The following is a 14882-nucleotide window of genomic DNA, read 5'->3' on the forward strand; positions in this document are numbered from 1 at the left end:
GGCAGATGGTGACAGAACATGGCAGTTGGTGACAGGCAGGGTAGATGGTGACAAACCAAGGACAGGCAGGGCAGATGGTGACAGGCAGGGCAGATGGTGACAGAACATGGCAGTTGGTGACAGGCAGGGTAGATGGTGACAAACCAAGGACAGGCAGGGCAGATGGTGACAGGCAGGGCAGATGGTGACAGAACATGGCAGTTGGTGACAGGCAGGGTAGATGGTGACAAACCAAGGACAGGCAGGGCAGATGGTGACAGAACATGGCAGTTGGTGACGGGCAGGGTAGATGGTGACAAACCAAGGACAGGCAGGGCAGATGGTGACAGAACATGGCAGATGGTGACAGGCAGGGCAGATGGTGACAAACCAAGGACAGGCAGGGCAGATGGTGACAGAACATGGCAGATGGTGACAGGCAGGGCAGATGGTGACAAACCAAGGACAGGCAGGGTAGATGGTGACAGAACATGGCAGTTGGTGACAGGCAGGGCAGATGGTGACAAACCAAGGACAGGCAGGGCAGATGGTGACAGAACATGGCAGTTGGTGACAGGCAGGGTAGATGGTGACAAACCAAGGACAGGCAGGGCAGATGGTGACAGGCAGGGCAGATGGTGACAGAACATGGCAGTTGGTGACAGGCAGGGTAGATGGTGACAAACCAAGGACAGGCAGGGCAGATGGTGACAGGCAGGGCAGATGGTGACAGAACATGGCAGTTGGTGACAGGCAGGGTAGATGGTGACAAACCAAGGACAGGCAGGGCAGATGGTGACAGAACATGGCAGTTGGTGACGGGCAGGGTAGATGGTGACAAACCAAGGACAGGCAGGGCAGATGGTGACAGAACATGGCAGATGGTGACAGGCAGGGCAGATGGTGACAAACCAAGGACAGGCAGGGCAGATGGTGACAGAACATGGCAGATGGTGACAGGCAGGGCAGATGGTGACAAACCAAGGACAGGCAGGGTAGATGGTGACAGAACATGGCAGTTGGTGACAGGCAGGGCAGATGGTGACAAACCAAGGACAGGCAGGGCAGATGGTGACAGAACATGGCAGTTGGTGACGGGCAGGGTAGATGGTGACAAACCAAGGACAGGCAGGGCAGATGGTGACAGGCGGGCAGGGGCGGCTCCAGGCCCCAGCACGCCAAGCCCGTGCTTGGGGTGGCACGCCGCGGGGGGCGCTCTGCCAGTCACCGGAGCCGCGGGACCAGTGGACCCTCTGCAGGCACGCCTGCGGGAGGTCCCCGGAGCCGCGGGACCCGCAAGCGGCAGAGCCCACCCCCCGCTGCGTGCCACTGTGCTTGGGGCGGCGAAATGGCTAGAGCCGCCCCTGCAGGCGGGGCAGTTGGTGACAGAGGAGGGACAGGTCCTGCGGACGGCCCGCTGCTGCACTGGGGCCGGGGTAGTCCCCGGGCCGCCCCCCGGGGGAGGCGGGGGCGGAGTCTCAGCGGCGCCCCCAGAGCGGGCTCGAACGCACCGCCCTAGTAAAGATGGCGCCCGGGCTGCCCGCTCTCAACATGGCGCCGGCGGCCTCGCGGCGGGCACGTGACCCGCCCGGGCTCCGCCCCCAGGCGCTCCGTGGAGTCCCGGCGAGCCCCCCAGCGGGCAGGGGAGCCGGGTTGCAGCCGCTACGGGAGGCCGGGGCTGGGGATGCAGCGGCCGGCGGGCTGAGCGGCCGATCGCAGCCCCCGCCGGGCATGTGCCCTGGGCTCGGGAGCCATGTCCAGGGTGAGCGGCCCCGGGCCGGCCGGCGGCCCCAAGGAGAAGCGCTCCTTCAGCAAGCGGCTCTTCCGGGGCCGGGCCGGCGCGGGCTCGGCCCGCTCGCTCAGCGGCTTCATGAGCCGGGTGCTCAAGACCCTCTCCACCCTGTCGCACTACAGCTCCGAGCCCGAGGCGGCCCGCGGCCCGCCACCCCCGCCGCCCCGCGGCCTGGGCAGCTGCTTCCACCCGGCCCGCCCGCCGCAGAGCCCCGAGCCGGAGCCGCCGCCCGAGGCGCCGGAGCCGGGCCCGGAGCCGGTGCCCGGGGTGGCCGGGCTGAAGAACCACGGGAACACGTGCTTCATGAACGCCGTGCTGCAGTGCCTCAGCAACACCGAGCTCTTCGCCGAGTACCTGGCGCTGGGGCAGTACCGGGGCGGGGGCGAGGGCGAGCCGCCCTGCGCCGGCGAGCGGACCCCCCCCGACAACGCCGCCCCGCCGCCGCCGCCCAAGGGCGAGGTCACCGAGCAGCTGGCGCACCTGGTGCGGGCGCTGTGGACGCTGGAGTACACCCCGCAGCACAGCCGCGAGTTCAAGGTGAGGCGGGCGGGGCGGGGCGGGCTCGCCTTGGGGCCCGACGCCTGGCTCTGGCAGCTGGGTGTGACCCCCGCCGCTCAGCCGCGAGTGAGGGGCTGGGCGTGACAGACAGGGCGCGGGTCGGCTCAGGGCCTGCCCTGCTCGGACCCTGCTCTTCCCTCTCGCAGCAGGGGCTGATTGGTATCGCACACGGGCCTTGCTGGTTCACACCGGCTAGCTTGCCCTGGGGTATGTGGAAATCTTTCACCCTTTCTAAGGACTAACAGAAGAACGGGTAACTACGAAGACAAGAGGAAAGGCAGGTGATACGAGGTCATAGCTTAGTAGCGCACATTCTGGGGCAGGTAAACTTTTTGGCCTGAAGGCTACACCGGGTTTCCAAAATTGAATGGAGGGCCAGTTACGGGAGGCTGTGCCTCCCCAAACAGCCAGGTGTGGCCTGGCCCCAGCCCCCTATCTGACCCACCCTGCTTCTTGCCCCTTGATGGCCCCCCGGGACTCCTGCCTCACCAACCCCCCCTTGTTCCCTGACCGCCCCCAGAGCCCCTGCCCTTGACTGCCCCATCCAACCAACCCTTCTCCCTGATCCCACCCCCAGATCCCCTACTTCTGACCGCCCCCGGGACCCCTGCCCCTATTCAACTTCTCTGTTCCCCACCCTCTGACCGTCCTGACCCCCCTATCCACAGTCCTGCCCCCTGACCACCACCCTGAACTCCCCTGCCCTCTATCCAACCCCCCTGCCCCTGTACCACGCTGCTTGGAGCACTGGTGGCTGGCGGCGCTACAGCCGTGCTGCCCAGAGCACCAGGACAGGCAGCTGTGCTGCCCAGAGCACCAGCCATGCCACTGTACAGCACAGAGCACTGGGACAGGCCGTGGCTCTGCACCTGTGCTGCCCAGCAAGAGCTCGCAGCCCCGCTGCCCAGAGGATTGCGCCTGTGGCGCGGTGAGCTGAGGCTGCGAGTGGGGGGGAACGGCAGGGGAGGGGCCGGGGGCTAGCCTCCTGGGCCAGGAGCTTGGCAGGAGGGTCTCACGGGCTGGATGTGGCCTGCGGGCCATAGTTTGCCCATCTCTGACATAGGCTGACCTAATAATAATAGGAGATATACCAATCTCCTAGAGCTGGAAGGGACCTTGAAAGGTCATTGAGTCCAGCCCCCTGCCTTCACTAGCAGGACCAATTTTTGCCCCAGATCCCTAAGTGGCCTCCTCAAGGATTGAACTCACAACCCTGGGTTTAGTAGGCTAATGCTCAAACCACTGAGCTATCCCTGTTTCATTTACAAGTGTGAGGGCTTTGGTATACACTAGGACAGTGGTTTTCGAACCGCAGGTCACAGTAGTGGGTCGCGGAATGTCAGGCACTGGGTCACGGCGGCCCTGGTCAGCACTGCCGACCGGGCCGTTAAAAGTCCTGTTGGTGGTGCTGCCTGGCTAAGGCAGGCTCATGCCTAGCTGTTCTGACACTTCACTGTGCCCTGGAAGCGGCCAGCAGCAGGTCTGGCTCCTAGGCTGGGGGCCAGCGGGATTCTGTGCAGTGCCCCGGTCCCAAGCACCGGCTCCGCACTCCCAGTGGCCATAAACCAGCCAGTGGGAACTGGGGGTGGTGGTGGTGCCTGCAGGTGAGAGCCCGGTGGAGCCACTTGTGTACCTCTGCCTAGGAGCCGGACCTGCTGCTGGCCGGTTCCGGGGCGCAGCACAGTCCACGGTGCCAGGACAGGCAGGAAGCCTTCCATAGCACCCACCTGTGCTGCTGACCGGGACCTGCCCCAACCACAGGCACCAACTTTTCTTGGTGCCGGTGGATGCTTGTGTGCCCCTGGCCCCTCCCTACTCTGCCCCCTCCCTGCCCCTATTGGACCCCTCCCCAAATCCCCGGCCCTGCCTCTTCCCTGAATCCTCTCCCTCCCTCCCACCGCTTGCTGCGCGAAACAGCTGTTTCATGGCGCAAGTGCTGTGAGGGAGGGGGGAGAAGCAGGAGTCAGCAGCGTGCTCAGGAAGGAGGCGGAGCGGAGAAGGAGGTGAACTGGGGCTGGGGGTGGGTTGGGGAGCTGCCCATGGGTACAGAGCACCCACCAATTTTTCCCCGTGGGTACTCCAGCCCCAGAGAACCCACGGAGTTGGTGCCTATGGCTCCAGCCCTGCACCCCAATCCTGTGACCCAGCCCTGAGCCCCAAAACCTGGAGCCCCTTTCTGTACCCCAAGCCCCTCATTCCTGGTCCCACCCCAGAGCCTGTCCCCACTCCCACATCCCTCCATGTCCCCAAGCATTCCATTCCTGGCCCCACCCTCCCAGCCCTCACCCCTGTCCCGCAACCCTCTGCCCCAGCCCCGAGCCCCTCCCACACCCAAAACTCCTCATCCCCAGCTCCATTGGGTCGCAGGCATGAACAAATTTCTTCAGTTGAGTCTCCAGAAAAAAAATGTGAATACCAGTGTACTAGGGAGATTCCTTTATTGTTTCAATTAAGTGTTTTCAGGAGAAAGAACTCTTTTTAGTGGATATTTATCTTTTTATTCTTGGTCACAGATGTTTATCTTGGTCTATTAAGAAGCTGGGACCAGATGTGGCCCACTAGCTGAAGTATAAGCAGATTCATAAGGCATGTTATGTTATACATTGGCAGTCACTAATGACTCTCTCTGGCATAACCAATACCTATGTAGCTTTTTGAGTGACTCATGGATTTCACTGAATGTTGTTTCTCACAGTTCTGAGTAAGCAAAGATGCTAGCTGGCTGTAAACAGACAAACAGCAGATTGGAGTTTTCAAAGTTTGAAACTTCTGTAATGCAAAACAAAAAACTAAATGGTGAAATTGAGTGTGAAGGGAAACTTGGCAGTGTTTGCAAACAACTTGTTTCTTGTCTGTAGAGCAGCAGTTGCTTGTTAACCTGGCTATGCTAGCAATACCCTGCTTACGTCTTTAACTAGTTTACTTTTTAAGTTAGCCCCCCGCTCTTTACTCAGATACAGTCTCAAGTGCCAGTAGCTAACTTTGCCCTTGGGACTAGTTTGCCTGAGAACCTTTCTCTGAATAAGTTTATAACTTATTAACATTAGTTCCAAACCAGGCACGTAGCAAGTTAAGTGTGTGCCAGACTTTGTTTTGGTGGTCTTTTCCTATCTTAAACTTTATTCCAAAGTCCCTTGGAACAGAATTTTGAGGTTCTTGACATGTCTGAAATAATATTTCTAGAAGTGTGGCCCATATGTTGCTAATTGAAAGCTGCCTGGTGGAACCAACTTATGGCTGTGAGCATAAAGTATACTTCAGTCATCTGATTCGCAACAGTTTGTATTGTGTAAATAGTACTCTCTCAAGTAGTCTCCTGTAACAACTGCTTGCCTTTGCCTCAGGCCACACTTTTTCTTTGGCATTTCTGTTTGTGGATGTGAAAAGGGGATTGTTTATTTTAACTTGTGGTCTGATCATAGACATTATTGGGCTGGGTTACTTCTTGGTGTTCCTAGGAGATCTCTCACCCTAGTTTTGGTCTACACAAGAAAAATTATTACCTGTATTACAACAACTGCCACCAATATTGCAGGCACTGGTGTAGTCATGGCACCATGACAGGACAGAGCAGGTTTGCATGACTGCCCTAGCAGCTTACCACTAATGCAGTGGTTTTCAACCTATTTACCATTGAGGGCTGCATATGCAGCTCTCTCTGTGTTATGTGGACCACATCCACACAATATATATACTATATGGCCCTGAGGATGTCACATGGGCTGTAGCTGTGTGCTGATTGGGCCACAGGTTGAGGACCACTGCACTGTTGCTGTAATATAACTTCCAATTTTTGTAGTCTAGCTGCAGTAGGACCTGATGTTAGTGATTCAGTGGGCACGACTTCGCAGCATGATGCTGGGGAGTACTGATGCTGGGGCCGGTTTTGTTCAATATCTTCATTAACGATCTGGAGGATGGTGTGGACTGCACCCTCAGCAAGTTTGCAGATGACACTAAACTGGGAGGAGTGGTTGATACACTGGAGGGTAGGGATAGGATACAGAGGGACCTAGACAAATTAGAGGATTGGGCCAAAAGAAATCTGATGAGGTTCAACAAGGACAAGTGCAGAGTCCTGCACTTAGGACGGAAGAATCCCATGCACTGCTACAGACTAGGGACCGAATGGCTGGGCAGCAGTTCTGCAGAAAAGGACCTAGGGGTTACGGTGGACGAAAAGCTGAATATGAGTCAACAGTGTGTCCTTGTTGCCAAGAAGGCTAATGGCATTTTGGGTTGTATAAGTAGGGGCATTTCCAGCAGATCGAGGGATGTGATCATTCCCCTCTATTCAGCACTGGTGAGGCCTCATTTGGAGTACTGTGTCCAGTTTTGGGCCCCACACTACAAGAAGGATGTGGATAAATTGGAGAGAGTCCAGCGGAGGGCAACAAAAATGATTAGGGGGCTGGAGCACATGACTTATGAGGAGAGACTGAGGGAACTGGGATTGTTTAGCCTGCAGAAGAGAAGAATGAGGGGGGATTTGATAGCTGCTTTCAACTACCTGAAAGGGGGTTCCAAAGAGGATGGATCTAGACTGTTCTCAGTGGTAGAAGATGACAGAACAAGGAGTAATGGTCTCAAGTTGCAGAGGGGGAGGTTTAGGTTGGACATCAGGAAAAACTTTTTCACTAGTAGGGTGGTGAAGCACTGGAATGGGTTACCTAGGGAGGTAGTGGAATCTCCTTCCTTAGAGGTTTTTAAGGTCAGGCTTGACAAAGCCCTGGCTGGGATGATTTAGTTGGGTTTGGTCCTGCTTTGAGCAGGGGGTTGGACTAGATACCTCCTGAGGTCCCTTCCAACCCTGAGATTCTATGATTGACGCTGTTTCAGGAGGAATGCAAAGGATGGTTCTAATTTGAAACATGCCTCTCCATAAGGGGCCTTGTGGGATGCAACATTTGTATTTCAGCAGCTCCAGAGACCTAACTTTGCTTTTTTGAAGACACTTAGAAGCTAACTTGCATTTTACTTGATAGTGCCACAAACTCAAGCTATAAATCAAATGAGAATCTTTCTGGCTCATGTATGGTCACCAGTAATAAATATTCTGCAGATCAGATTCTATCCTCAGTAACTCCAGTATTTTCATTCTCAGTGTTTTATTGAAACTTGATAAACAATTCTGTTGGTTTTGTGAGAGCCTGAAAAGCATCCACCTTGCTGTCTGGACTCTGCAGTGGTAATGTGTTAAAACTAAAACTTGTTTTTGTCACTCAAGCGAGCAAGTCTGACTCTGATTACATGCAGAAAGTAGGTCTGTTGAATAGCAAGATGCCATTCTTACAGAGTCAGTCATTTTAAAGAGTAGATTCTTACACTCAAACCAATTTTCTGACCATGTGAAAATATCCAATTTCACTTTTTGCAAGAGTGGAGGATTTTAATCTCCACATCTGTGCCAACTCCTGTTTTACTTGGGTGCATACTGCCTACTTCAGCATTTCTTCTGCAGTTTTAGTTTCTGCCCTAAGCTTCTGTAAAGTATTGTGCTGTTCAATAGCTGTGCTGTTTGCACCAGAAGTCAGGTCACTTCTGTGGTGGGGGGAAAGTGATCTTGTGTCTGTAGTCTTTAAAGCACTGTAGATCCTTTGGGATGAAAGGCACCAGACAAAGGTACAGTAAGAGAGGTTATTCCTGGGCTAGTTTTACTCCTAGCATAGTGAGAGTACAGTACTACCAAATTACCTTCTTTGTAACAATGACTCTTTGGAGTATCAAAATTCTGCTCTCCCATGGAGGATTAAGAGACAGTGGAGACTTCGTTTTGTTTATCTAAAAGGTGAATTATTTTCCTGCATGGTGGGATGAAGAGACGATGTACCGGATTATAGCAAGAGCAGCCGGAAATGTGGTTTGTGGGTCTGATGTGGCTCTTGAAAGCACCATAGGGCTCCATTATCCAAATGGTGGTGTGTCCAATGGAGACTGCAGGTCCCAGCATGCAGTGCTCTACCTTGATCTGAGCAACTAGGTCCCATCAAATTCCAGACTATGTAATCTTCACATGCTTCACTTTCTTACTGAAGATAAAGAAAGTAATATCCTGACCCACCCTATGTATATACTAGATGTACCCTTTTGATTCCTGTTCAATTGCCCGTTTGGAGGCTGCACTGACACAATTTGGGCTCCCTGATCTTCTGAATTTGGGACAATGGCCAGGAATCCTGTCTGTTACCACACAGGAACTCCACTGATGTCTTTCCATTGCAGTCCTGCTATTTCCATGTTTTTTGATGTGGAGGTCTGTTAGTTCACTTGTGAGCTGGGCCCCATTAGCTGCTGTCTCTGTCGTGTGTATGTCACAGCTAACTGCATGTTCAGTGATGACATGCATCCGACGAAGTGGGTATTCATCCATGAAAGTTCATGCTCCAAAACGTCTGTTAGTAAGGTGCCATAAGACTCTTTGCTGCTTTTAGTGATTACATTGTGCATAGTTGCAGTGTAGGGTCCTCATGTGAGTGGACATTTCTTTTTTCAATACTGAGTATCATGCTGGGCAGTATAAGCACTGGAAGAACAGACCCCTTGAACTGCAGGAATAATGAAACCATTTCCGGAAGTGCTTGGGGACGCTGATGCATCAAATCCATTATTTTCTGATAGTGCCTGGAGCGAGCAAAGTGCTTCCTGAATAGAGAAAGGATGGTCCTGTCCCAAGGAGTCCACAATCTAAAAACTAGTCTGTGAATGGGTCATACAAACTATTACCACTTACTCCTTCGACTGCCATTATCAAATAATCAGTTGCGCTTGCATTAGGAAATTTATAAATGACTTCAGATTGCAGAGGAGTTTACATTGCAGTGACAAAATGGTGATGGAAGGTGGGGAAGGGAACATTGTAAGCTCTTTGGGGCAGGGACCATCTACTACTCTTGAGCTTGTACAGTGCCTCCACGAGGCCTCACTTGGTTGGTCTTTAAGCACTACCATTATGAACACGATTAATAACAACAATAATACCTAGATAGAAATAACTGCAGCCTTCAAAAGATTTTAGTAGAACTCTTTTCTGCATTCCCATCCCTCTCAAAATCCCCACAACCCCTAGGTGAGCTCCTCTTTCTAGACATTCGTTGTATGTCTCTGGCATACGATCTTTTGAGTCACCTGAGGAGCCTTCTGGGTAATCTTAAAAGCAACATATCATGGGAAATGCTGTTGAGGGATTGTCTGAATGAACAGTCAGTAAGCTGGGGTGTAAATCTACCTTGCAGTAGCCTGCTGCTTATTAGCTGTCTGTGTGAACCCTGCTGCCATGTACTAAAAGTTCCCTGGCATGCTTTGATATACTCCTGTTTATCCTATTCAGAGGGGCCACACAGACAGTAGATTCACACCTTAGCTTACTGTGCACTGTTTGTTTAGACTCGCACTGAGTAAGATCCATCTTCACATCTGCAGAGAGTGAGCAAGCCGGCTTATACCAGATACAAAGCGATTTGATGATTACACTCTGTCAGGTGCTTAGCTGCCTCTTTACAAGGGACAAGCGGTTTCTAGTGAATTGACTTTTTGCATTCTCTGTCCTGAAGTGTAACCATCCTGAGCCTGCTGTTAACAATCCCATAAACATAGGATTTATTTGCTAACGGACAGATTTGCACAATGCTTCCTAAAGCTGTAAGTAAATACTCTTGTGTGGCTAAGGCAGGGACGTAAAGTAGGGAATAAGTAGAACTTGAATTTTTCAATTTAAAAGCGAGAGCTAAATGAATGTTATCCTGTTATCAGAAGCAACACCGTGTTTCCTAGTTCTGTCCTTTCCCTAGTCAGTCTTTAATACGTTTATTGAAGTATGAAGGTATCTAGAGGAGAGCAATATTGCACCCCATCCTAACAACTTCCTGGGCAGACTTTCTGGAAGCCCTAAAAGCTAGTTACCAGAAAATAATTACCTAAAGGTAAAGTTCCTGTAACTATGTTAGCCAGCTTCATGCTGTGGAATGCTGATTCTGGGCCCGGGAAACAAGCACAGACTGGTGGGACCGCATAGTGTTGCAGGTCTGGGATGATTCCCAGTGGCTGCGAAACTTTTGTATGCATAGGGCCACTTTCATGGAACTTTGTGACTAGCAGTGTGGAAGCTTGCAACGCCTGACAGCTACCGGTGTCAGTCAGGAATCAGTTTGGAGTGGGCAAATCTACTGTAGGGGCTGCTGTGCTGCAAGCAGCCAATGCAGTCATTCACCAGCTGCTATCAAGGGTAGTGACTTTGGAAAATGTGCAGACCATTGTGGATGGCTTTAATGTGCTGGGGTTCCCTAACTGCAGCGGGGTGATAGGGATATGCGTTCCATCTATCTTGGCCCCGGCACACCGGGGCGGCCAGTACATAAACCGCAAGGGATACTTTTCCACTGGTGGATCACAAGGGACTTTTCACTGACATCAACGTGGGATGGCTGGGAAAGGTGCATGATGCTTGCATCTTCAGGAACTCTGGTCTGTTTGAAGCTGCAGGAAGGGACTTACTTCCCAGACCAGAAGATTACTTTTGGGGATGTTGAAATGCCTATAGTTATCCTCAGGGACCCAGCCTACCCCTTAAGGCCATGGCTCATGAAGCTGTACACAGGCACCCTGGACAGTAGTAAGGAGCAGGAGCAGTTCAACTATAGGCTGAGCAAGTGCAGAATGGTGGTAGAATGTGCTTTTGGATGTTTGAAAGCGCGCTGGCGCAGTTTACTGACTTGGTTAGATCTCAGCACAACCAATATTCCAATTGTAATTGATGCTTGTTGTGCTCCACAATATCTGTGAGAGTAAGGGGGAGACATTTATGGTAGGGTGAGAGGTTGAGGCAACTCACCTGGTGGCCAATTTCGCACAGCCAGACAACAGGGCGATTAGAAGAGTGCAGCAGAGAAGCTTTGAAAGCCAATTTCATGACTGGCCAGGGTATGGTGTGACAGTTTGTGTTTTTCTCTTGAAGTTACCTGCCCCCTATATAGATCTATATCTATATGAAAGGAAATAAAGTCAAAATTGTTTAAAAACTGTTCTTTATTATTTGTTGCACAACACATTGAGAGAAATCTGAAGGTAGACCGAGGTGGGGGGTATTGGATTAGGGAGGTGGAGGAGGAGGGAAAAACAAGTTGAGAAACCAAATCAAACGTTTGCATATGCCAGCTTTCTGGTGCTTGGGGGATCCTCTGGGGTTGAGTGTGTGGGTCCCCGTAGCCTCCCCCCTCGTGTTTTTGGGCGTCTGGGTGAGGAGGCTGTGGAACTTGGGGAGGAGGGAGGGTGGTTATACAGGGGCTGCAGTGGCAGTCTGTGGTCTTGCTGCCTTTCCCGCATTAGATCCACCATACAGTGGAGCATGTCAGTTTGCTTCCCCATGAGCTTGACCATAGTGTCCTGTCTCCTCTCATCACGCGCGTCCCTCCTCTCTTTGTGTTCCTGTAATGCTTTACGGGACTCCGCAATTGTTTGCCTCCACGCATTCAGCTGGGCCCTATCAGTGCGGGAGGACTGCATGAGCTTGGCGAACATGTCGTCCTGAGTTAGTTTTTTTCTGCCTTCTGATCTGGACCAGCCTCTGGGACGGAATATATGGGGCCATGTTGAAACATTTTCACCTGTGGGAGGAGAAAAAGGAGAGGATAGTATTTTAAAAGATACATTTCAGAGAACAAAGGGGACGCTTTGGTATGAGTAAGCCATCACACACAGCCGGGCAACAGAATTCAGCTTGCAGGCAGCCTAGGGGCACGCGGGGTTCTGCTTCTTCTACATTCATTTCAATGCTTTCAAACTGCTGGGCCCCCTTTCCCATAGCAACCAATGCCTGGTGGGTTTGCCATATAAAAGGATGGCCTGCGGGCTCTCTGGGATGATCGCTTCACACCCCCCACCCCCTGCTCCCACTGCGTGGCTCTGATGAGGCTCTGAGCAGGGATGTGCCCTTTAAATTAAATGCAAACAGCCCAGTGTGGCTGGGTTTCCCCTCTGCCCCCCATTGCGTGGCTCCGATCAGGCTCTCACTCACCAGCAGTACCATGGTCCAGGAGCCTGCCTTGGGAGTGGGGGGAAGCAATTGGCTCCAACATTAAGCATAGTTCCTGGCTAGGGGGGTAAATGGATACCCCACTTGCTTGTCCTCGTCCTCCAATGACTCTTCCTCCTTGCTCTGTGCAACTCCCCCCTTGCAAGTGTCCATGGACAGTGGTGGGGTAGTGGTGGTGTCACCCCACATAATTGCATGCAGCTCATGGTAGAAGCGGAATGTATGGGGCTGTGACCCAGAGCACACATTCGCCTCCCTGGCTTTTTAGTACGCTTGCCTGAGCTCCTTGATTTTTGTACGACACTGCTCTGTGTCCCTGGAGTAGCCTCTTTCCGTCATGGCCCTGGAGACTTTAGCGTACGTATTTGTGTTCCTTTTTTTGGAACATAGTTCTGCCATAACAGACTTGTCTCCCCAACATGCAGTGAGATCCAGTACCTCCCGTTTGGACCATGCTGGAGCTCGTCTTCAAATCCAGGACTGCGTGATCTCCTGTGATGGTGGACTCTTCATGGTCGCCTGTGATGGTGGACTGTGCTGATGGTCACCTCTGCTGATGGTGACCAAACAGGAAATGAAATTCAAAAATTCCCAGGGCTTTTCCTGCCCACCTGGCTAGTGCATCGGAGTTGAGAGTGTTGTCCAGAGCGGTCACAAGGGAGCATTCTGGGATAGCTCCCAGAGGCCAGTAACGTTGAATTGTGTCCACAGTACCTTTAACCTGGGATTGCGATCTTGATTTTAAGCGCTACCCCACTTGCCGAGGTGGAGTACAGAAATCAGATTAAAGAGCCCTTTAAATAAAAAAAACCTGGTTTGGTCGTGTGGACGGAATCTTTTTCTTTTTCGAATTAACTCGGCTAATTCTGAAACAACAGATTAGTGTAGACCAGGCCAGTACTGTAATTGTACTCTATACGAAATCTCTTTTTGACCGATACTAACTCTTCTGTCACAACTACTTCTGCTTCCCAGTTTTCACATGGTCTCTGGCTTTTTAGAAAAACAACTTGATGGCAGCTCTTCCTCTCTTCTGAAATCTAGCTACTTGCATCTGTTTGTACAGTAGCTTCTCAGCACTAGCTTTGGGAGCATAGCACTATGTAATGGAGCTGGGCATGGTCGGAGGGGAAAGTTTCCCAGAGATTCTGAGGAAGCACTGTTGAATATACTGGTGGAGTGTGTTCCCTCTGTCTGATTCCTATGCTTCTCATGCCCTTACAGAATGTAACAACCAGCTTCTCCTGGCTGCTCAGCATTTTTTCTGCCTAATGAGAGCAGCTGCTCTAACTGGTGCCAATTTCGCAGCCTGTGCTTCCTTTCTCCTCTTTGTAATGCTGTGGAATTGGCAACAAGCAACTGTTGGGTAAGCAGTGCTGTGTCTAAGGGCTTGGCTACACTTACAAATTTGCAGCGCTGCAGCAGGGTGTGAAAACAGACCCTCTGCAGCGCTGCAAATTGCGGCGCTACAAAGCGCCAGTGTAGTCAAAGCCCCAGCGCTGGGAGCCGCGCTCCCAGCGCTGTCTGTTATTCCCCACAGGGAGGTGGAGTACGGACAGCGCTGGGAGAGCTCTCTCCCAGCGCTGGCGCTTTGACTACACTTAGCGCTTCAAAGTGCTGCCGCGGCAGCGCTTTGAAATGCAAGTGTAGCCAAAGCCTCAGACTTGTTTTTCACAGGAGACTTGCCATTTCTTTCTCTGAATGGCTTTTGGACTCTGACATACATGGCACAATCTTTGCCATAGAGATTTTTAAAGCTGCTTAAAGGATCTTGGTGTCCAGTTTCCATTAAAAACAGTGAGAATTAGGTTTTGAAAATCCCACTTTCAACACTCTCCAAACTCCATTAACTGGCCTTCCTTCGGCTCTTGTTCTCCTTTCTGGTGGGGCTTCTCCTGGGACCAGTATTATATATTATCTTTTGAACTTTACATACTAACTGCCTGTCAACGCAGGACCTGAGTACATAGGCTATAATATAAAGCATCCTTAATTGGCTAGAGCATGGAGATACTTTACCTTCTACAAGTTGAGGACTGCCTTTTTTTTTTTGTAACTTTGATTTCAAGGAGCATTGTAAGTTTAAGACACTTGATATTGAGCTGGATTCTTATCAGAGCTGATGAAACACTGCCAGGAGTGCTATAAATGTTATCACTATGCTATATTGACAAAACTGCACCCATTCTGTTTGTATAATTTATTATACTTAGTATTTGTATAAAAATAAATCATAGAGTTTCAAGATGCACATGCTTTGGGGACATGCTGGATGTAAGCACAGTACCGTGAGGAGCGATCTTGTAAATATTGTGAAGGTGCTGAAGTCCTAGAACGGGTATAGGTCATTGCTCTGCAAAACTTAGTAGCAATCTACAGTCCTGGGAAAACCAAGTGCAGGGTAGTGTTGGGTGCATTAGAAATACCATACACAGACATCACTGTGGAACTGACTGCACAAATTAGGGGTGGTTGTACAGTAGTTAAAGGTCAGGATGAGTGTTGAATATTTAGACTATCAAGTGC

At 51.5% G+C, this 14882-nt stretch overlaps 1 protein-coding gene across 2 annotated transcripts in view; it reads left to right on the forward strand.

The window, feature by feature from the left end:
* The first annotated feature begins 1650 nt into the window (after positions 1-1650).
* USP31 (ubiquitin specific peptidase 31) overlaps positions 1651-14882 on the forward strand; it is a 67475-nt gene continuing 54243 nt past the window's right edge. For both annotated transcript variants that reach the window (XR_005585495.1, XM_039491628.1), the window contains exon 1: positions 1651-2308. Coding sequence is in view for 1 of the 2 variants with exons in the window: in XM_039491628.1 (XP_039347562.1) it covers positions 1733-2308 (576 nt within the window). In the remaining variant the exon portion in view is untranslated. The remainder of the gene's footprint in view (positions 2309-14882) is intronic.

Source organism: Mauremys reevesii, linkage group 10 (assembly GCF_016161935.1).
Source record: "Mauremys reevesii isolate NIE-2019 linkage group 10, ASM1616193v1, whole genome shotgun sequence".
NCBI classification, from domain to species: Eukaryota; Metazoa; Chordata; order Testudines; family Geoemydidae; genus Mauremys; species Mauremys reevesii.